Source organism: Ruditapes philippinarum, unplaced genomic scaffold (genome assembly GCF_026571515.1).
Source record: "Ruditapes philippinarum isolate M1 unplaced genomic scaffold, ASM2657151v2 ctg1405_1_1_1_1, whole genome shotgun sequence".
Classification (NCBI taxonomy): Eukaryota; Metazoa; Mollusca; class Bivalvia; order Venerida; family Veneridae; genus Ruditapes; species Ruditapes philippinarum.
The window spans coordinates 15,887-40,908 of record NW_026859215.1 but is presented as its reverse complement, the minus strand read 5'-3'; the positions used below and the strand labels follow the sequence as shown (position 1 = coordinate 40,908).

The following is a 25,022-nucleotide window of genomic DNA, read 5'->3' as shown; positions in this document are numbered from 1 at the left end:
AGAGACTGGTTGATTGCTACACTCAAAATTGACATATCCAGTCGATGCTTTCATTACAGAAATTTTAAATCACTATCAAATTAGAAAAATACTTAATGTTGGATTTACCATTCGTTTATAAAAAAATCTTTTTCTAAGTTTAGATGTTCTAACCACAAACTTAAAATAGAAGTCGGCAGATATTTAAATATACCAAGAGAACAAGGCTTTTGTACCTATTGTTTAAATAATAGAAATATCTCATTTAATGATTGTGAGTTTCATGCTTTTGTCATTGCTATAAATATAATGAAGTACGCCAACTATACTTATCGAGCAACACATTTTAATGATTTTGACTCATTAATGAACTCAAGTTGTGAATACGTAATGTCTTCATTTATATACAACCTATTCTTTGTATATCAGATGATCTTAATCGGGGGACGTATAAGATTGTTCATGTTGCATTGTATATTACGGGCCGGTGGTCTGATTATCAAATAAATATGTTGTTGTTGTTGTTGTTGTTGTTGTTGTTATTGTTATTGTTATTCAAGCTTGAACATCTCATTAATACAGAAAACAAGAGCGAATATTTGAAATTATGAAAAGCGGTTAAAATAATTTTAAGATAACTAAAATTGTATTCACCTCTTATTTGATCATGTACATTCCGAGACTGTTATACAAATATTTCATTGATTTATACTTTGACACATAATAATTACTCACATAACATTGTTTTGTTTGTATATATATTTTTGTATAATAATAAAACACCATTTCCTTTAGCTTTAAACTATGGGATTCTTTTCCTTTAGCTTTAAACTATGGGATTAGACATGTCATTGTAAATAATTAGATTGTAAGACGTATATAAATGTACATCACTTGTCAGTTGTTTATATTATTACTCAATTCTTCTTTATATTGAGATCATTATCATCGTAATTTTATTATATTTGTAAAAAATGGTATTATGAAACAAAATTATCCCCTAAGAGTTTCAACTCTTTCTATTTATGTCATTATACTGTTTATAGATCAAAGACTATTTAATATATGCTTATATATGCATAATATATGTTTGCTTTTTTCTTTTGCTGTATTAAAATATCAACTTGAACTTCATATGTTCATTGCACATGGATTACAACTTTAAGTTTCTAATTATGTTGTAATTTTTCATGTTTTAAATACAAAGATCTCATAGATTTGCAAATAGACATGGTGCGGGGTTAAATAATGAAAAGGCATACATTGTTGATAACATTGTACCATAGGGCATGATCACCGGAAAACGATGGCACGATGCTGAAATTGCGATAGTACGATGGTGAAAACGCGATGGTACGATAGTGAACATGCGATGGTACTATGGTGACAACGCAATGGCACGATGGTGAAACCGCGATGGTACGATGGTGAAAACGCGATGAGAAGATGATGAAAGCGTGATGGCACGATGGAAAAACGCGATGGTACGATGATGAAACACGATGACACGATAATGAAAACGAGATTGTACAATGGTGAAATCGCGATGGTACGATAGTGAACATGCGATGGTACGATGGTGACAACGCAATGGCACGATGGTGAAACCGCGATGGTACGATGGTGAAAACGCGATGACAAGATGATGAAAGCGCGATGGCACGATGGAAATAACGCGATGGTACTATGATGAAAACACGATGACACAATAATGAAAACGAGATGGTACAATGGTGAAATCGCGATGGTACGATGGTGAAAAAGCGATGACACAATGGGGAAAACGCGATTGTACGATGGTCAAAAAAGCGATGACACAATGGTGAAAACGCGATGGTACGATGGTGAAAACGCGATTCAACATCGCGTTATCGCCATCGTGCTATTGTGTTTTCACCATCGCACCATCGTGTTTTCATCATCGTGTCATCGTACCATCGCGTTTTCACCATCGTGCATTGCGGGTAAGAACGAAATAAAAAAAGTCACGATTGTCCAAACGGAGCACCGTAGGTAATGCATAAGGTGGGTCATACCTTAAGTGTTACAAATTATATTGTCTTTTTGTTTCTATGAGTATTTTGTAAATTATTTACAGATATGTGTTAATTTTTAATACTTCGTCATTTTAAGAAAGCTTGAAATAAATGAAGTATCGGTGTATTTGTCGTGTAATTTCCATACAGAACTTTAGAGTTTAGGAGTTCCTAAAGTAATGATAAGGTTGTAGTTGCTTTTATTTTACTTAAACTTAAACTGATATTTGATATTTCGATTTAGAAAACAACAACAAAAATAATGAAACAGGCATTAACTAAGAGTGAATTGGTATATAATAGAAGGTCTTTAATACAAGATATATTAACTTTGTGAGTGTTTAATATCTCACATGACAACAAACAACGAATAAATATACATGGATGTTGTTGCTACAGGATCCGATATTTCATATATATTTATAAAGCAGACAATAAATTGTTCTAAAAATATATTTCATTCATCATACAAATTTGCAGACTTAATCAGCAATATTTTATAAGAATACCCAAATGATATATTGTGTAATTTTATCAATATTTGAAATACTTATGGCCGGATAGTGTAATTATTGCAATGATCAAATTTTATGTATATTTATTGACCATTAAGATTTCTGTTTGGGACATTTACATATACGTAATTTGTACATAGTACATCATTGTATCAAAGTCATATCAACATAATTATTTAAGTAAAGTTTATTATGTCTAAAGTGAAAAGAAAAATCAATTTGTTTTCATTCTTGCACACATTTCTTCAAAATAAAGAAAAATACCTGAAGATTTTAACATACTTACAGGGTAAAAAATAATACTAAAGGTGTAAAACTTTTTATCGACTGTTTTTCATTAATGGTAAAGTAAGTATACTCAAGAGGATTTTAGTACTCTATAGTTATATTTATGAAAAATATATGTATAATACAACAAAAATTGTCAACATCACTACGATGCCAAACGCATTGAGATACAATGACAAATAAATATAAGGCTATTTTCAAACTTCAGTTTTGTTGTTGTTTCCTGTTGTATAGTTTGAATTACATACAGTCAACGTTTACTTTAGATGTTATATTTTCTTTCAAACCTGGTACTACATTTTTATATAATTTTAGCCATTTTGTTTGACATTTCTTTCTGTCTGTATCTGTTTTTATCAAGATCATCCAATTGTTTGCTGATAAGATTATAGATATGCCTATTTCATATTGTTTTTCGCACTATCAATGTCTACATTCATATGATCTCCTTATATATTCAGATTCTCCTTTGTTTATAAATTGTAGAGAAGGTATTTATACCATGTTCGAGTTATTCATTCGCATTTTGCAATTTCAAGTCGTTTGCCGCAGATTGTTAATAAGGTAAACTTCGATTTACAGTTTGAGATTACAAAAAAAATCCATATACAATTAACATTTGATTGAAGAGAAATCTACTAAAATGTGCAAGCTACTTGTCATAAATGTTATATTAGGATATGTTGCTGCCAAACATGAAAATAACATATATATTCCGCTGGTAAAGATGCATAGTGATGAAAGTAGCGAGTCAGATTTTGATAAATTATCTGACACAGACGAATACATAGAGAAAATATTTGCTAACATTTCAAACCGTCTTAAGTGTACCTGCGATTCAAACAGAACAGACGTTGCCACAAAAGCAGATCTTGTGGAGTTAAAGGGAGACATTATTGCAGATATTTCTTCTCTTATGCTAGATGTACATAAACCGAAACCCATTGACTGTGGAGATATTTACAATGAAGGTAACAATAAAACTGGCATTTACACTATATACCCTATTTCCAATAAGAAAGGCATCTCAGTACGTTGCGATATGAACACATCAGGTGGTGGGTGGACTGTTATCCAAAGGAGGGTTTCTATAAGCGACTTTTATAAGACATGGGACGAATATGAAACTGGTTTTGGCAACCTTAGAGATAACTTTTATCTTGGGAACCGTTTTATACATGAGATCACAAGCCAAGACAAATATCAGCTACGAGTTGACCTAACCAGCTTTCAAGGAGAATCGGCATTTGCAGAGTACAGTCAGTTTTCTATTGGTGATTCTGACTCCAGTTACATCCTGCATGTTGGCGGATACTCTGGTACTGCAGGTGACTCTCTGAAGAGTCAAAATGGAATGAAGTTTACTACAAATGACCGAGACTACGACACCGAGAAGGGTTCTAATTGTGCAGTTAAATATCATGGTGCATGGTGGTACAGTAACTGTCATCAATCAAACCTAAACGGACTGTATGGTTCTAACGTCTTCGGAACGGGTACAAACTGGAAGGGGTGGAAAGGATATTACACTTCAATGAAAACCATAGAAATGAAAATTCGTCGAAAGAAATAGATCTTTTCTACAGTACTGTGTATCTTTTCTGTGTATCTTGGATGTTTGTTAAGTAGCAGCACATATTAAAAGTTTATCAAGTGTACATAATACATAAAAGGAAATAAAAAAAAGTTTTTTATTACAACAAAGTTTTGTATAAGTATTATATGATTAGTATCTACTTAATACATTACATTCTAATACCGTAAAAATTGTGTATTTAAGTTTAAAATGCGAATAAAAAGAATATTTGAAAGAAATTACTGATAAGAAATACAGAAATATATTACAAAATTTAGAATTTCATCACATAATCGTTAAATAAAATCTGAAAGATAATTACAACGATACGCCACGAGAATAGAGACTCTGCAAATCGTGCAATATGAAAACCATTGAAAAAGAACACCATTTTTGCAAGTATGTCCATTTCATCGTGACTTAAGAATTAAAGTTATTAAACAATATTTTTATCGCTGGTTAAATCGTTTAATAATCAACAAAATCTGTTCTACTGAATTTAGCAAAATATATTTATTTTGCAATGAAAAAACGCATCTTATAATTCATATATACTCTGTATGCTTAAACATGATCTTTTTACACATTCTATTTTTCCTTAATAACTAGATTTTTTTTCTATTTACGTATTTGTAACAAAATATTGAGTATATCTAGACTATTTATGATAATTTTTTATAATATATAATTAAGAACTTATTTAAAATTTCATTTCTTCTGTTGCCGAACATCTTTATTGACTCTAAACATATGTCTATGTTTTATGCTGAATAAAATTTTGTATTTGCTTTTGTAAATATTTCCGTTAGATTTAATATTTTGCGTTTAAAAAAACTGTAACTATGATAAAGGAGTTCTTTTATTATATTACTTAATATATTTTACGCATTAACAAGCTTCCGAATGAACACCCTTTTTCAGTTTTTTTATATATATTTCATTCATGAGAGGAAAGAAGTGTAAGTTATTAACATTATTATCACTTACCAAAATATTTTTATGTTCTTTTTTTTGTATTCAAATCATTTTGTAATATAGTGTAAAAATATATATTTCTTATCTTTATTAAATTTTAAATAATATAATTGACTTGTGTGCTTATCGTCTAGTGTTTAAAATTAATGTACCATACTTCCTTAGGTTAAATCATTGGTGTTTAAAATAATATTAGAATGATGAAATAAAATATTGACGATTTCATTTTGTAATTTGTAGTGACGCGTTTCAAATTTATGAAAGACACGCGCATTATACAAATTATTTACACTGATCAAAAAGATGTTTCATCATTAAGTACTAATGTGTAAAATAAAGAATTGCATTAATTAAATAACTAATCATTAAATTATTTGAAAACATTTCAATATGTTAATTAATAATCATCACAAGTTTGAATTATGTCTTTATTTTTGCCTTTCAAGAGATAAAATAAGCATTTCAAACATTTATATTTTTAATATTCTGAAGCAAATACGTTATTTCTTCATCTTTCTAGATTTTATTTTCAATTTGTGATAACATTTCTTTTTTTTTAATTTAAACAAAATATGAAATTTCATATTCACCAACAATGTTCTAAAATCAATGGCGTTTTGTGAATATTTTAGTACTTTTATGAAACGATTTAGATATTTATGTCAAGAACACGTGTATCTCCATATGTTGAATTAATTTTTAATTCATCTAGATGTTCAAAAACCTAAAACAATTGTAAACACTTATGTACCTAATCAAAATTGCCATGTGCGTGTATTGTCAGTAACATGTATTTACATTTTCTTGAATTTGTATTCTTCATATAACAATGTACATTCATTAAAAGAAACTAGTATATTGTTGTCAAATTTTGTATATTGTCCGGTCGATATAATAATTCCCACGATTATAAGTGAATTCGCAGTATGTTATATTTAAACTTTATTTATGGCTTAATTTTTAAAAAAAATCAATTAATGCTATTTTAGCTATCGAAACTTCTTTTAAAAACATTCATCAAAGTATGAGAACGACACTCATCAATGTCCACAATATCAAAATATTGAATCCCTAAAGAAAGCCCAACAAGAAAAATTGAAAATGTTGCAGGCTCGGTTTGATTGAGTCTGATCATGGTCGGTAATGGAAAAGTGCAAGTTGCCGTGCACGCCCCTAGCATCGGCTTAAGCAGAATTCAACAGTGAATCATGAAAATGGTGAAATCTTGAATTTAGAAACATGCGCAAATGTGTTCATTCGGCGGTTATCATGGAATCTTCAATGTGACACTTTCCATGAAAAGCGGCGTACGGTCCTCAAGTAAAAGAATGCGTGTGCCCTAAACGAAAAAAACAATGGGCAGTCACACACAATCACTCGTGCAGTGGCGGAACACTAAAGAGGAACGGTGCATAAAACAGGAAGATCTAGTGAACTGCCTTTAAGATGTCATCCTCTGTTTCATATCATTATTACTATAATAATTAATAATAGTAGCTACAAAACATGAAAACAAGAAAGAGGTATTTAACTTATTATATAAAACTACTTCGATTACAAGTTTCAATTATCAAGTCAGATTAGATTTATCCACACTATAAAATAGATAAATAAATTGGGAAAGGCGTGTAGTCGCAGCGTCCGTTCTTCCGTCCGTCAGTTCGTCAGCCAGTCCTTACTTCCTCGCGTCCTTTTACACTTTAGTGTAAACTTCAGTAGCTTTGTCATTAATAAATGGATTTTGTTAAAAAATGCATAAATATGAAGCACATGAGAAATATTTATCACGCACAAAAGTCAAGGCTGTAGCTCAAAGGTCAAAAGGATTTTTTTACATAAAAGTGCATAGATTTGCGAGTTTGATCAAGAATTCTGTCTTTTAATAGGTGGACTTTTATAAAACTATGTTTTGACAAAATGATAAAGTGTCGTTAACAATAACATCTATAATTATAAAGTCAGGTGTCCACTTGTATGTCGAAAGGCTTGATGCGATATTTTCATAGAAGTGCACTTCCGGTCGTTTCCGGAAAACAACTATACCATTCTAGGATGAATTTTATAATGACCATTAATAAATTTGTTGTACATAATGGCAAAGTGGCGTTAAAAGAAGAATTAGATCTCAAGTTTAAATGTCACCTCAAAAGCCATGATAGGAATTTTTAATAAAAGTGCATTAATGTCGTGTCCAGGTAAAACACTTTTTCATTCGGGATGAATTTCAAAATGACTATGCATAAATGCGTTGGACATATTGACAACGTGCAAAAGGAGAAGCTTCATAGTTCAAATGTCAAGGTCAAACTTGTACATCGAAAGTAATAACATTAGTGTGTTTTCTTTATTTTTTTATTTTTGAAACAAGTTATTAAGTTATACAAGTTATTAAATACAACTATGAATAAATGTGTAAGACATGATGACAACATTTCGCGCACAAGAATAATAGTGGATTTTCATATATCCGTCCCGGCTATCGGACAAAGTTCGGGTCATGTTTTTACAATTTGAGATATTCTTTGCATTCGAATGCGTTGCTCGTTGATCGGTTACATGAAAAAAGCAACGCTTGCAGAGTTTGTTTGCAATTGGACAATTGGATAGCATTTCGTCAACAATGAAAACTTTATTTGATAAAAATTATTGTGAAAAATAAAACAAAATTAAACTGGACGAATCAATCCAATTATCTATAATTGTTCCGTCAAAGATTGTAAAGATGTAAATGTCTATAATATACCGGCATGTAAAATCTTTTCTTGAGGTTCCAGATCAGGCAGGTAAATCTATTTGTCTGTATTTCTCTATATGGAATTTAGAGAATTTTCGATTTAAACAAAACATTGTCCTGCATATCTCTTCTAAAGTTGTTTCACTGAAGCTTTCGTAATCGTTATTCATGAAAAATACGCAGGTGCCATTGTTTGAAAGTAGTAAACGTTTGTGAATTGTCGAGGTGCCATTTTCAGTGTCCCTAAATAAGAATGATTTTCAACAATAGTTTAAGAAATTGAAGAAGGTCTTATTTTATTTGGGACTCAAAGAATAAGGTTTTCTGATAAAAAATTACAAAAACTAACAACTTGATCATGTAAACCAGTCTTTATCTATTTTATAAATATTCATTGGGCCCCTTTTTAACTCACAACTCAGAAATGGGCAAATCATGTATTTTTTTCCAATGCGTTTTTATGTTTTTATGTAATTGTTGTTTGAAAATTATGTTATTTATAATGGATATGATATGAAAAATGTAAGAAATTTGTTTACAAATTGGACGTAAAAGAGCTCCACTGAGGTAAAAAAAAACTAGCTTAAAACATGAAATTAGAAATTCTTACACAGATCAAAAGAAGCGCTAAATGGAAAAATCTGCAAAGTATAATTTAGATATATTCAATGTACTCGAAATTAAATTGACTATCGATTTTTTGTGCGATTCTTAGACAGATTTGAGTTAAATGGGTTGCAGTCCTTTTCAATTTTTGGTAATTTCCGAAATTAGAATAATCATCATGGAAAAACTGAGTAAGTGAATGATCTGAAATATCACACACTAGTAATTGTACTACACCTTCGTCAAATGGAATTTAAATTAAAAAAAAATACTAGTTATGCTATGTCAAAAATAACACAGTGAAGTCTCTTTATGCAATCAGAATTCGAAAATGTACCTAAGTATTGTTACAGAAAATGTATTTAATGGTCATTATGATACTGTAAGTCAATGCTTAGAAACCACAGTTAAAATTGATACTGTATTTGAGACATTTCAAAACATTTTTCTCAAATCAAGTATGCCTTTTAAAAATCGCATGCAAACTCAAAATTATTTTAATCTAAATGGTTTGACCATGAATGTAAACATCTAAAAATGTAAGTATAAAAAGTTAAGACTGTTTAGAAAAAGTAGACAAAAGGATAACCTTAAAGCATATTTAGGCGTTCAGGAGGAATTAATTTAGAGTATGCACAAGCAAACAAATCTCATATATTAGAAGTACACTAAAATATATTCAGGATTCAATTCATAACCAGAAACATTTCTGGTCTAAAGAAAAATGTCAAAACCATAAGAATGTTAATTACTCCATAACGACTTATGTCTGATTTGTTGATTTTAAATCTTTGTTTGATGCAAAAGTTAATTCAGGAGCTACTTATATCAGGCTTACGTTCAAAGTATTGAAAAATTCTATTTAGCACATTCATTATTTCAACTAATAATATCTCAGCTGTAAAAATGTAGCTATGTATATATAATACAATGTAATATGCTCTTGAAAAACGAAAACATTGTATTAGTACATGTATTTGTTAACAACTTAATAAACATGACATAACATATTAATAATGCAAATTATTAATTTAATTTAATTGCTATAGAGCTCTGTACATATGTATTAGGTGATGGCTTATGTCGCAAATGAAAGTAAAGTAAAAATGAAATGAAAAGAGTTCCAAAACGGTTCATTGGTCAAACTTGTTGAGTAAAACTGTCTCGTATGCCCGGATCAGACATAGCACGTTTTTCTGATTGCGATAAACACAGACCTGATCGTTACGTGGACATGCAGCCTTAGGTCTTTACCTCACGTGCGTGTATAGTTTGTTTATACCGGAATGATATAAGGGACTATGTGTTCGAAAGTGTGTATCAGCGAATGCATTTACGTGTAAATTCGTATATTGAGACATAAATAAGTTGGGATAATTCCCATACTTAGTTTACATTAACAGGTAAAGGAACATAATTTAATTCGCCACTTTTTGTTATTTGTGTAACACTTTTTATGGCAACCATGTACTTTTGGAAATCAATGACCATGTTCCTTTACGTGGTAGTCAGGCTCGAAGGGCGACTCTAAATATTTTAATTTAGAAATATTTCTTTCTTTCATATTCATGGATCTACTACTACTTTCATAAACCACTGGCAGAAATCTTTCCATCTTTACCTATCCAAAGATTTATTCCCAGAGCAATATACAAAGGCCTTACTGATTTATGATAAGTGAAAAATTAAAGAACTGTAAATTGATTTATGACAAATGGGGATCCGTATGTTCTAATGTTTCCATGTAACTATCCTTGTACAAATCTATATGGAATGAATGCAAGTGCTAGGAATTTTCACAATTGGTGCCATGGTACTAGTATATATTTACTAGTATGAAAGCAGTCCCGATTCTGAAACTCATGTTTTTTTCTACTCATGAATGTCAGAACGGCAAAGTCATTGACTTGGATTATTTTCTTGCATTATACTTTTACTACTTGATTTCTGGAAAAGAAAGGTTGCATTCATTTGTGCTTCAATTAAAACTCCCTTTCCTTAATAATAAGAACTCAGATAAATTGCAGAAATAGAAAAAAGTAACATAGAACAGAATAATGTAATGACATCCATGTCAAAGATGGTTTTATGTTACTTATTTCATTTAGCGACAGTTTAAAATATTTCAACATCCAAAGCTAGATTGTGATGTTTTTCTTCTGGTTCAGTATCTCACATCTACGTCAACATGGCCTGAGGGAAGATATTGCCTATACTCAAAAAAGCAAGTCATAGTACAATTTGTTGGACCCACCATCATGAGCGTCCTGCATATCTGCTTGTATATTGGTAGGGTGACAATCAGGACCTAGAAAATGATGAACCTGGACAGTCATTGCAACAATGAATGTTATATACCAAGATGTTCATTAATGTCTGTAGTATATGAAACCATGGGCATAAATTGGCAAAAATGATGGCGATCAAAGAAATCTAAGATGGCCGCCAAGAAATATTCTTTAAACTATCCTTTTATTGCAAATTTTGAATTTTAACAAATGGTATCAGCCATTTAACATCATTTTAAGGCAGCTTGTAAAATTTACAACTTATTTTGCTAGTTTTCTGAATCAAAGCAGAGTCAAATTTAATGATTATGTGAAAAATCATAGAACATACAGTTAAAAAATGTATCTATTGACACCAATTTTATTTATTATTATAATTAAAAGAGATGCTTTACTATGATATTTTTACATTTTTTTGAATGAATCTTTATCTTATTCAAATATAAAAAACATTAAAGTTCAAACATGTACATGCATATAAGAGTGTAGAAACAAGCAGTAACATTATTTGTTAACTAATTTCTTTTACGTGTATGTTGTACATAAACATTGATACATTTGTTTTTATAAACGTAAAAACTCAGCAAAACAAAAACAAAAACAGCGGTTCAATTTGATTGAACTTAAAGGGTTTTCAATTTTATTGTCTACAGTAACTTTCTAAACGTATATGACACAGTGATTTAAAGAAGATATTGTAATCATTGTCAAACCACAGTCAATGTAACACTTAGTGATTTTTTACACTTTCACTATGGACGAAAGTAAAGGGAGATACATATGAATTATGTTTATGTTTGTTGAATTTATATAAGCAATTATTATCTTATCCCTAGTATATGAAATATTTTTTGTCTGATTTATTAATTATTGTCAACACCCGCATACGATTACAATCTTTGTGAATAAATCATATAACACATACAAAAATACAGTACTACATAGAAGAAGTTTGTAGATTTGTTATACGTATTATACGTCATTTTCCAAATCTGAAAAAGGTCTTTCAGCAACTGACAATATGCAATGGTAATTACTGTCAATATGGTGCTGGCACTGGTAATATTTCTTCATTTATACAAAGCTCCGACAGCAGGTGGCATGTTTACCTTGGCCGAGCATCTTTTTCGTGATCGCGAGACACATTAAAATAGCTAAAAAACGAATACATTTCATGAGTTTATTCATAAATTACACATATAATTTTGAGTTACATATCACTTTTACATGTAATTACGGATCATTTCAGTCTGCGAATTTTCATTGTTAACGATGATAGGATTTTAGAAAAAAATTGCTGCACATGACCACCATCAGTAGGCAATGTGTCGCGTATGGAACATACAATGTGACTTGTCCAAATGGATGTTAGAGTTCGTGTCTGGCCCATATCTTCTCCATGCATCAGGAATTTCAAACTAAAGTGGTTCACAACCATTAGTTGCGTGCAAGAATCCCGTATCTAGCATACAGTAATGGTTTGAACTAAGTGCATTTGTCATAATTATAGTTCTTAGTGTTGAAACGAACGGAAACCAAGGTCTTTAACTTAAATGCCAAGGCGACAGCAAGAGATTGAACTTACAGTTTTAATATTTAGTTTATGTGTAGCTTCGGTTTGATACCTGTCTTCAGCTTCTGCATGTATGATAGGATTTCAAAAGAATTTAACACACATGATCGATGTGTCGTATGCAAGATATATTTTATACTTGGAGGGCAAGTGTCAAAAACTGTCTGTCTTAAAACTTGTGGAATATGTGTCGTTTGCAAGACACATGTCAACATCATCAATGCCAAGGTCACTTTTAAGTGCAAAAGTTAAATCTCGTTTGCATAATAAATCATTACTTAATGGATTGTCAAATTATTTTACATATGTCTTTTCGGTAGACGGTGTTCTTTGCACAAGAATCATGTCTGCAACTTTAAGGTCTATATTAGATTTCGAGGTCATTGTTTGAATTGTGTTTGTTCACTATCGTCTTTGATTTGTAACTTTTTTCATTCCTTATTGTCTCATTAAATATTTTGGCAGATGTCTACACCAGGGTCAGAGGGTTTCTTGCGCAACACGCAGGTCAAGGTAGTTCTTAGAGGTAAAAATGCAATGTAACGGAGGCATCCGTGTCCTATGGACATATTTCTAGTTTTCTTTGCAGTATCAAAAAGCAGGCTAACGATGATATCTGGCAAAATATCTTACTCGCTGTATTTTTATTTTTTTAAAATGAAACTCATTAAATGAAATGCATAACATACAAATGAGGATAAAACAGAAATTACAGATTTGTTGCAGCTATAGAAAAATAACCCCATACAGCACTTCCGTGTTGTTATATGCTCTGGTCTGTCGGGATCATTACAACCAGCACGTCAGTTACCGCTTTAGCCCAGAGGATTAAGGAATATTGCACTCTCATTAGTAGACCCAATCACACCTTGGCCACAATTTTCGCACAATTTTGTTGTTTCTTTGCTTCCAATGGTAACACCCCTTTTCAGATTTTTAAAAACCAAGATTCCCTTCAAATTGAATTTTATATAACCAACTTAAATTAAAAACGAAAATGAATCGTTTCTTTCAATCTAATGTGAATATGTACGAAAACATATATGTGTGGTTAAACATGTATGAGGCCTTTTGGTCTGGTTATCATCAAAGAAGAGAAATATGTAGATAAAGCAAACGTTTTGATATCGATTGATATCTATAGTTTGTAGAATTTGCGGATCAGTTAAGTTAAAAGCAAATATAACAAAGTATGAAAGGCTTCTACATGTCCCAAAATGTCGTAGACTACATTATTTTCTCTTCAACCTGACGTCATAACTTAATAAAATTTACCAGATATCTTCCTTGGTCATTTGTTAATTTACCTTTTTAAAGTAAATAGCCAATATATAAGGTAACGCTTTTTATCAGGGTTTTGTATTAAACAGTACAACATACCCGGAGCACGATAAAATATTAGTCAGTGTTGAGAGCATGCTTCTTAAAAACATGCCTTTAACTTCCAGCATAATAATAATTATGGGAAATACATTCCTATGGAACGACGTCATTCATTTTTACGTCATATCACCAACAGACGTTTATGTAACGCTACTTTGAAAAAATCTGTAGCATAATATGTAACAGCAATGCTATTTTGAAAATTCCCAAAATGGCGACGTCAGATGAAAATGCGGCGCAGCGCGATGTCATTGAATACTGTGTTCAGTTCAAGAAGCGTCCAGCATTAACTGACAGCATGGAGAACATTATATTTTATCAAGATAATACACTTTGCCATAGATCTCAGGAGACACAGCTTGAACTTGATGTGATAGGTTTTTAGAGACTTCCATACGCCCTTAGACTTTGCAGTGTTTCCTTATGTGAAATTACAATTACGAGGTCACCCTGAGGTTCGAAAATTTCAGGGTACTAAGAAAGGAAACTCGACGAGTGTTGAGAACATTAAAGTAGGACTATTTTGAAAATGGTTATGATAAATGGGTCGCCCGACACCGACAGTGGATCGAGAAACACGGAGAATACTTTGAAAAACATTTTTTTTAAATCTTGTAACGTCATGACGTTTATGACGGCGTGCGCCGGGTATGTATAGGTAGCATTCATTAAATTTTAATAACTTGGTCATTTTTGGAGGTATTTTGATTTTATTTCGCATAGACACACATAAAAGGTGTATTGACTTTTCCCTGGCTTGACGACTCTTGTTTTATAATTGATTGAGTAACAGACTTTGTCTACGATATTTTGGGACAACCCTCGTAGAGTCCATCCTCGATTATTCGAATTGCAAGAGATAAATATACTGTGCGTCGGCTATGCATTATATAAAGCAAGTACTATCTAATTGCGGAAAAATCTAAAATTAGTTTAAATCGATAAAGATTTCAAAACGCGAAACAAATATTTGAAATAATTAATTTCCTTCTTCTCGGTAGACAAGGAAGAGTTTCATCAAATATAACTAGGTCACTACTATTAAAATACGGGGTTAACATAAGTACGTTAGCTGTTGTAGTCCTGTATGATCTTTTGAAGCATAAAAAGAATGTTTTCAGCGATGACATTTTTTAAAAAAATATATAAATATACAGAAATAACTTCTTTTAATATTGTCGATCTATGAGCATCTCTTTTTGAATTATTGTCTAAATTGTCTGCAAGTATTTCCCCTTATCATTTAGCAAATAAACAATTTGAAACTCCTAAAATTATAAATACGTTTTACGGTAAAAACATATTATTTTAAAGTGTTAAGGGTGTTCGAATCTTAATTTGGTAAATGACGAAGTGTAAACATTTTTATTTTCATACTATAGTTATCTTCTTTTTATTTATCTTCTATACATGGTGACTATTGGTAAATATTAACATTTACGAGATTAGGTACATGTATACCTAGATAATAAGGAACAAAATATGTAGTGACAACCTTAGAGGAAGCTAAAATATTATATGATTGAAGGCATTTTTTCTCCTAAAGAAAGCATGTTGTTTTCATATAATTTGCACGTAGTTCAAAGTTGTTACAATTTATGACTGTCCAGCAAGTAGATCAAAATTTCATCTCAATAGAGTGTATTTTGTTTTTTATTTAGAAAACATGATCGTTCATGGTAAAATAATGACAAATAAAGTTATAACTAAATGGTACATAAATTAAATTTGTTAGTTAACATCTGTTTCCTATGTTCGTTTTTAAATAAAATGTATGTTCGGCAAAATGATAAGACTGATTCAGGACCTTGTAAATATATATAACATACCGGTATAAAACCTCTGATATCATAAAAACATTATCACAAAAAAATGATTTCGGCTTATATACATGTATCATTTTTTAATATTCTCAACTTTGGTGGATGTTACAGTAAACTTTTATGTCCTTATTTTCTTCACTATTATAGTTGTGTGACAGAAAAAATGAACCTTTTTAACTGAAATTTGTTTATTTGTAAACAGGTGTGAAATTGTATTTAACTTTGAAAATCATACTTGAGATTCTGTTTTGTTGTTTGTAAGAGTGAAGTCATATAAATTTTATATGCAGATGTCAAGGTAGTCAATTCGCTCTGACATATTTCTTGATTTTAATGAAAATTAAAACAAAAATGTCATTAATCTTATTCTCGCCCGAATCATTTTCTTCACATATTATGTTTGATATATTAGTTGCCATATGATTTATAACTTCTTGATAAATATCTAAACTTTCTAAAAAGTCAATGTCCATTTTCTGCTTCTTCTTTTCCGCAAAATTTATCAATATCGTCGTTACCAAAATAAATAAATAAATAAATAAATAAATAAAAATTATAAAAAAGATAAATGTATAAAGAAATAAAATAAAATTAAAAAAAAATAGAAACCTTTCTTAACTTACATTGATTACCTTGACGTCTACAAAAAACATTCTTTTGGTGAAACTTTGAAAAAAATGCTATTTTCATATTCTCAGGTATTATCGTTAAGTTTTCGTATACTTTGAAGTTGTATTGTCATCATGATAGTATGAAGTGTATTATAAATGAAGTGTTTAAATATAGTTGGACGTCGGTTATTTTCGCTTTGGTCACACCTCAGATTTACTTCGTTCGTATATATGATTGGTATTAGTTAGTTCTAAAATAGGTTTTTCCTTTGCGTTGCTAAATTTAAGAGACGGCTTTGTTAACTTTTGCTTCTTAGTCTTCAATTTATTCTCGGGGAATTCTTAACTTCTGTAATTGTTTCAGCAAAACTCTCATTATATGACTGTGCTTCTTGACAAGTTGATAAGAAAAGTTGTAAAAATGACGATACATGAAGTACTTTCTACCATTACTATTTAAATATTTTGTTATTGTTTTATGGCAAGCACGCTCATTATTTTTTATATTAAAGTCAGTTGTTATATTTTATCATAAAGATTTGTTATTATCAGTAAACGGTATTCCTTAATCGCCATTAAACAGTCAATCTATTGAAATGTTCAACTAATCTATCCTAGACAGTAAAAAGGAGCATAATTTAACTTCATTTTAGTTTATAATATTGCACATATAAGTTTGGTGTATGCTAGACTTCTCTTATTTTCACACCACCGATTATATTCGTAAATAGGCATACATACATTTCTAAAACACAGTAAACTTGTAGCAGAAATGACTCATATTTTTTATCATTTAAAGTAAACTAAAATGATAGTAAAACAAAGAGTGAAATACTAGTTTTCGCCAATGCTTGAAATGAACATGCAAAATTTATGTTCATTAAACATATCTAGTCTATCAATCAGCCAAAACATTACGTTTCAAAACAATGTAGAATTATCGCATGTTTATTTTATTTGACCATTTGTGATTGTTTGGATTTTGGAACATTGATAAAAAAAGTTGAAAACTGTGACGTTCTTTACGTTTAAAAAAGACTTCTATAAGATTAGATATAATGTAAGATATTATCTATTTGGCATAATGTACACACATTGTATATATAATTGTACCATGATGCAACACGAGCACACTCACCATGGTATGTACACAAAATATAATTTAAAATATTCTCAAATTTGGTTAAAAGGTTGTCACTCAAAGGTCTTCAATTTATAAAATAGTTAAAAACAGAACCCCTAAAGAAAGCCCAACACGGCAACCCCGATTCACACCCCTCGACTCTTGACACTTAGATCCCTAAGACACTTAGACCCCTAAAATCGACCCCTTAATTAATGTATTGTTATATTAGGAAAGACCGTGCTCTTTTGAAATAAAACAGAAAGTAAGAACATTTTCAGCCATTTATTAATCATTTCTGTATATTATTTACAAAAACGATAAACATACATAAAATTAAAATATATATGTACACACATTAAAATAACAATACATAAAATACACAGACACCATCACTCTCTTTATAAACATGTATGTTATTATAACTACAATATTTACAATATATACTCTTATTGAAACTGAATTTGTGTAGGTCTTATTGCTCTTAACATACAGCGTCTATAATATTTATCAGTTACAAATCTCGTGAACACCAAAAGTTCACATTTCACTCGTGGCTGCGCCACTCGGGAAATATACCTTTTGGTGCTCACTCGTTGAAATATATTCCGATCTTACACTGAACTTAACAAATATCCTCTATATAGTTTGTGTTTTTCATCTCTAAGGATTATCAAATAACAGGTAAGCCCATCTTTTTTGTAAATTTTGCCAAATTTAAATGATATAGAAATCAGTGAGTGATCAGTGCAGTATCCAGATAAGATTAAAGTGTTATCAATGGCGGTATATAAAGTATCTGAAATAAGTAAAATGTCAAGACGTGCCATTTTACTGGATGAATATTCACTTTTTAATTTATTTTCTCTCAAGCAATCCGTTAGAATAAACTCTTACATTATCTGAATAAAGTACCGTGTTGAAGTCTCCAGCAAGAATACTCCTTTTATCACATACCCTAACTAAGACTCTTTTTTATTGATACGGAATAAACGGCTTTCATTATGTTCCATTTTGTTTTTCTATGTAATACTTCTTATTAAAAAGTCATGTTTTTACTCAACATAAATTTAGAATACAGCGGTGACGTTTTGGGTGGCCTAATAAGTTTTTCAGGGCTCACCTATAATTAACGGCGCGGCAGCATTCGGATAAATACTTAATTATGTTTAAAATTCTTGTTCCATGGAAGAACACTGGTCAGAATTTCTACGAACTGGCCACTCACAATCTCATGTAATGATAAGGTTTTAGTTACTTTTATGTAACAAATATCTGTATCAAACTGTATATCTAACTGATATTTGGTAGTTCGAACAGACAATGAAACAGGCTTACGGGGTTAGACAATAGTACTTATTCCATGAAATGCATACAAACACCATGACATGCTCATCAATCACGCTGACATGTACATCAAGACCAATCACCATTAAATGCACATCAAAGGCCATGACATGTAAATCAATTACCCCGGCATGCACCATGACATGCATAGCGACACTATGACATACACACAAACACCAATCACCATGGTATGCACACAAACACCATGGCATATACATCAACACCAATCACCATGACATTGACATCAATCACCAAGACATGTTCATCAGCACCAATTACCATAATTTGCATAATCAATCGCAATAAAATGCACACCAACATTCATGGCTTGCACACCTACACCAATCACCTTGACATTTACATCAACACAAATCATCTTGACATGCACATGCACACCAACACCAATCACCATTACATGGACATCAACACAAATTACCATGATATACACACCAACCACAATGGCATGCATACCAAGACCAATCACCATGATATGTACATCAACAACAATCACCTTGACGTGGACACCAACACAAATGACCATGTGTGTAACTTCAGTAAATAATGCTTCCGGAGTTAGACAATAAAGAGATGGCATTTGCATTGTCGGTTTATTCTGTTGTGAGAGTTTTTTGTATAACTTTGTTTCTTTTATCTGATACATATTCGGAAATGATTTCTTTAGGTTAATCGAATAGTTTTGATATAATGTAAAAAGGGTGGTTTCTAAAAAAGGTCAATAAAACCCGGTGACATTTGGGTGGCCTAATTATTTTCTGAGAGTTCACCTATAAAGAACATTGATATTTCCGGCGGGGCAGCATTCGGCCTCAAACTTGGCGATAAATACTTGGTATGTTCCAAATGTTTGTTCCCTGGAAGAATACTAGTCATAATTTCTACACACAAGCCACTGTTTTCACAAAAAGCTACGAATTCTATGACATCTTTAATAAATATATAATGTACGAACTTGCGAATACGACATTTCATTCTGATTTATACCCACATGCTATCCCATTTTTGTCATCTACATACAAGAAATTAATGTTGTTGCTTTTTCTGAACACCTACAAGTCAAACAACACATTTACCATTTTGTACAGGTTTTACCATTTTGTACAGGTATCCTGTGGACAAACCATGTTTAAACGGTAAATACCATGTTTTAAGAGGTCATACTCTGTGGCGAAATACACCCCATATTTCATTCGTTATTAAGCCCCGCAGAAATAATAAAATGACAATGTGATTGAATTTACAAAAAAAATCATGTAAGTTTTTTGGTTTTGATTCAGAAGATATACCGTTTTAAATTGGATTATTTAGAACATTAGTGTAACAAATGATATTGTCAATTTGTCGCTATGGGCATGTTGTACATTATTTACAGCTTTGTGTTGTTTAAATGCTTCAAATTTTTAGAAAGCTTGAAATAAATGATAGTTTATTTTTTGGTAGGGGATCTCGATCCGTGCAATTTCAAATTTTTAGAAAACTTGAAATAAATGATAGTTTTTTTTTTGTGGTAGAGGATCTCGATCCGTGCAATTCTTGTACGAATATCGTCCAGCAAAATGCAATTTATGTGTTTTTGTCGTGCATTTTCAATACAGAACTTTATAGTTAAGGACTTTCTTACGAAATGGTATTGTTTAAGTGGCTACTAAAACTTAAACTGATATTTTGTATTTCGTTTTTATAAACAAACAAATGAAACAGGCGTTAACAATTAGTGAATTGGTATATAATAGAAGGTCTTTAATACAAGAGATATTAACTTTGTTAATGTTTATTATCAAACATGACATCAGACAACGAAATAAATAAACATGGCTGTTGTTGTCAAATATAAAATGCAGGATTTGATATTTCATAAATATTTATAAAGCAGACAATGGATTGTTCAAAAACAAAATAATTTTTTTATCATACAAATGACCATACTAGATCTAACTAATTTAGAATTTTATCATCATGTTTAATCTTAAACAATATTTTATAAGAATAACCAAATTATATATAATGTAGTTTTATCAATATTTGAAAAACTTATGAAAAATGTAATTATATTGTAGACCAATTGATTTTCACTTTTCTATAAAACATGATCAAATTTTTATATATTTATTGTCCAGTAAGTGTTCTGTCTGGGGACATTTATACGTAGTTAATACATAATACATGTATAACATTGTATAAAAAAATAAAACAAAATATTTGAGTAAACTGTATAATGTCAGAAGAGAAAAATTCAATTTGTTTTCTTAATTCAAAATAAAAGAAATACTTCAAAGATTCTATACTTACATGTTAGAAAATATGATACAAAAAGTGAACAACATGTTATCGACTGTTATTTTCATTAATGGTAAAGTAAGTATACTTTAAAGGGATTTTAGTACACTAAAGTTACATTAATGGTTAAATATGCATAACAATTTTGAACAATTGTCACCACTACGATGCGAAACGCTTTGTGATACAATGAAAAATAAATACAAGGCTATTTGCAAACTTCTTCTTTGTTGTTGTTTCCCGTTGTATAGTTTGAATTAAATAAAGTCAACGTTTACTTTAGATATTATATCTTCTTTCAAACTTTGATCTATTGTATAATTTTAACCATTTGTTTCTGTCTGTATCTGTTTTTATCAAGATCATCTCAATGACAATTGTAATTGTTTGTTGATAAGATTAGAGATATGCCTATTTTCATCTTGTCTAGTTTTTCGCACTATCAATGTCTACATTCACATGATTTCTTGATATATTTAGAATCTCCTTTGTTTATAAGATTGAAGAGTAGCTATTTATACCATGTTCGAGTTATTCATTCGCATTTTGCAATCTCAAGTAAATCACACCAGATTGTTAGAAAGTTAGAAACGTAAACTTCGATTAACAGTTTGAGATAATAAATTCTCCATATGCAATCAACATTTGTTTGAAGGAAAATCAAATAAAATGTGTAAGCTACTCATGATAACTGCTATTTTGGGATATGTTGCTGCCAAAAATGAAAGCATCATATATCTACCACTGGTAAAGATACAAAGTGATGAAAGTAGTCATTTTGATAAATTTTCTGACACAGAGGAATTCATAGAGAAAATATTTGCTAACATTTTAAACCGTCAAAGGTGTACTTGCTATTCAAACAGGACAGATGTTGCCACAAAAGCAGACCTAGCGGAGTTAAAGAGAGACATGATTGCAGATTTTTCCGCTCGTTTTTTAGATAAAAGTACCGGTAAATCGAAACCCATTGACTGCGGAGATATTTACAATGAAGGTCACAAAAAAACTGACATTTACACTATTTACCCTTCTCGTAACAAGAAGGGGGTCTCAGTGCGTTGCGATATGGACACATCGGGCGGTGGGTGGACTGTTATACAAAGGAGGGTTTCTAAAAGCGACTTTTATAAGACATGGGCTGAATACGAGACTGGTTTTGGTAATCTCAGAGATAACTTCTATCTTGGGAATCGCTTTATACATGAGATCACCTGCCAAGACAAATATCAACTTCGAGTTGACCTTACCAGCTTTCAAGGAGAATCGGCATATGCAGAGTACAGTCACTTTTCTATTGGTGATTCTGAATCCAGTTACCAGCTGCATGTTGACGGATATTCTGGTACTGCTGGTGACGCTCTTAAGCTTCAAAATGGTATGAAGTTTTCTACAAAAGACAGAGACAACGACCAACACGGTTCTAATTATAAGTGTGCAGTCGTATATCACGGTGCATGGTGGTACAAACATTGTCATCATTCAAACCTTAATGGACTGTATGGTTCTTCCGACTACGGAAAGGGTACAAACTGGTACCAGTGGAAAGGACATTACACTTCGATGAAAACCATGGAAATGAAAATCCGTCGGAAGAAATAGTTTGTTCCTATATGTAATACACTTGTGTATCTTGGATGTTTGTAAAGTATCGGTACATGTTAAATGTGAATCCACTGTCTATAGAACATCAAGTGAAGTATTTAAATTTTGTTTGGATAACAAAAGTGCTTACGAAGAATCTACGTTACAGTATACATAGCATTCCAATACCGTAAATAGTTTCATTAGATCTGATAAATGGTGGTTTAAAAACTATGTTAAATTTGTGTTTATTATATTATTTTGTTTTCTTCATGCATAAAATAAATTTTCATACATTTCATGATTATGAAAGAAGTGTAGGCTTTTGACATTGTTAACACTAACCAAATTATCTTTTTGCATTAATTTCTTTTGTCACATTGTATAGAAACGTATATTTGATGTCTTTATTACATTTTAATAACATTTAGTTTGTGGGTTACTTCTATTGTTTAACGTTAAAGTATCGTTACTTCTTAAGTTTAATCATTTGTGTTAAATCAAATGTTGATAATATTATTTGTGAATATAGTGACATGTTTCATGTTTATGAAAGGCACGTAACTATTAACACTTATCTAAAGATGTTTCACAATTAAGAACTAATTTTCATTAATAAAATGTATATAATATTTGTAATAATAAACCATACAGCTATTTGAATTATGTCCATTATGCTATTAATCATCACGAAATTAAATAATGTCTTAGTTCTTGCTGAGCGATGAAATAAGTATTGAAATATTTATATTTTTAAAACTATTACCTACAAACTTACTAAAGCAAAATTCGATTTTGTTTAAAGAATCACACCTTTCTAGATTTTTTTCTTTTGGAATTTGTGATAACATTTTTAAAAATGTTGAGCAAAATATTAATTTTGAAATTACTAGGTGCAAATAATTTCAATAATGGGACAATGTGTCATATCAAACAGCCAGACTCCTACTTTTAATGTGAATTGTGTATAGGGTATATCATGTGTGTGTGGTATATAACTTTTTCATCCATCAAGGGATTCTAAAATAACTTGGGACGAATGTTAACAATAATAAGACGCAACACCTAGATTTCTACCACAAGGTCAAGGTCACGCTTTGGGGTCAAATCCTAAAATAGTCTGTTAAAGGGTATGCTGCCAAGTCAGGCCCATGCAAATAAAATGTCATTGGTGAATTGCCCACATAGCTCGATTAATGACTGGACTCGATATATACCCTGTAATAGACCATATACTGTGTTGACCCGTATTTGTCACATTTTGTGGCATTGAAATAGTTATAACAAGAATACACTTTATAAAAAGTAAATTTTTTAGCATTTTCTTTATATTTTACACAGTCACGTATAAATTTAACTAGTTTTCTTTTATTAGTTTTCTGTTTGTCTATCTGTCAATTGAGCTGATTAAGCAAACAATAAGGTTTAAATTCATACATATTACTATTATTATATATCAATTACACACTAATCGGAAGCAATCTTGTGCGCATTTTGAATTTAATACATTTTTGTACATTGTAATTATCTTAATTACTAGTAATGTGTTCTGTATTTTGTTTTAAATAAACTTTAAAGAGAATGGTGACGTAATGGTAAATGTGACTGCATTATACCAAAGGAATCATGGGTTTGAGTCCAACTCGTATAAACAAAATTTCTTATATGACACTAGTACAACTAAGCCGTCCCAAAAGTTATTGATATAAAGTGCATGTACTTAATTCACAACTGACCTTATATAAATATGTTGAACTTAATATGAGAAGATATTTTGTAATTTGTAGTTCTATTTTCTATTACACTGTGTGTGTGTTTGCAAACCGTGTGTTATGCCCATTTACGAAATAAAATTAGGTAGGCGCCACTGATAAAGTGTCCATTGAATATTTGTAATATCTGTAAAATTAAACAAAGTTTGGTGAAGATGAATCATAAAAAATATTAAATTCATAGTATTTGTATTTTTTTATTTAAAAGGTAACTTTACAATGAACACAAATAAACGTGGTATTCCTTTAATATCTTAAATTATTGCGGAAACTATTCTCATATATATAGGGTGACTGCAAATGGCATCTCGACGATGTAAATAATTTCACTACTTTCAAACAAAACGTTTGACACCATTTTTCCTGAAAATAAATTGCAAATGCACTATGGATCTACATGAGAAGTTCACGCCTCATTGTGTTATGAAATTTTGCAAGTTATCTCTAGTAAAAGAGATATGCAGGTAAATGTTTTGTTTTAATCGGAAATTCTCTGATACCTTATAAGATATGA

At 30.7% G+C, this 25,022-nt stretch overlaps 2 protein-coding genes across 2 annotated transcripts; both read left to right on the top strand.

Moving 5' to 3' along the window:
* The first annotated feature begins 3,362 nt into the window (after positions 1-3,362).
* LOC132755640 (ficolin-1-like) lies at positions 3,363-6,138 on the top strand. Its single transcript, XM_060746533.1, has one exon. It carries the CDS (start codon positions 3,462-3,464, stop codon positions 4,389-4,391), a length of 930 nt encoding a protein of 309 aa, XP_060602516.1. The 5' UTR covers positions 3,363-3,461; the 3' UTR covers positions 4,392-6,138.
* Positions 6,139-21,697: 15,559 nt separating this feature from the next.
* On the top strand, positions 21,698-24,691 carry LOC132755639 (microfibril-associated glycoprotein 4-like). The gene has a single exon (XM_060746532.1). The coding sequence runs from the start codon at positions 21,822-21,824 to the stop codon at positions 22,752-22,754; it is 933 nt and encodes a 310-aa protein (XP_060602515.1). The 5' UTR covers positions 21,698-21,821; the 3' UTR covers positions 22,755-24,691.
* The last annotated feature ends 331 nt before the right edge of the window (positions 24,692-25,022 follow it).

What these genes read in the sequence shown, in the direction of transcription:
- LOC132755640 (XM_060746533.1), top strand. Translation starts at nt 3,462, where the DNA reads ATGTGCAAGCTACTTGTCATAAATGTTATATTAGGATATGTTGCTGCC.
- LOC132755639 (XM_060746532.1), top strand. Translation starts at nt 21,822, where the DNA reads ATGTGTAAGCTACTCATGATAACTGCTATTTTGGGATATGTTGCTGCC.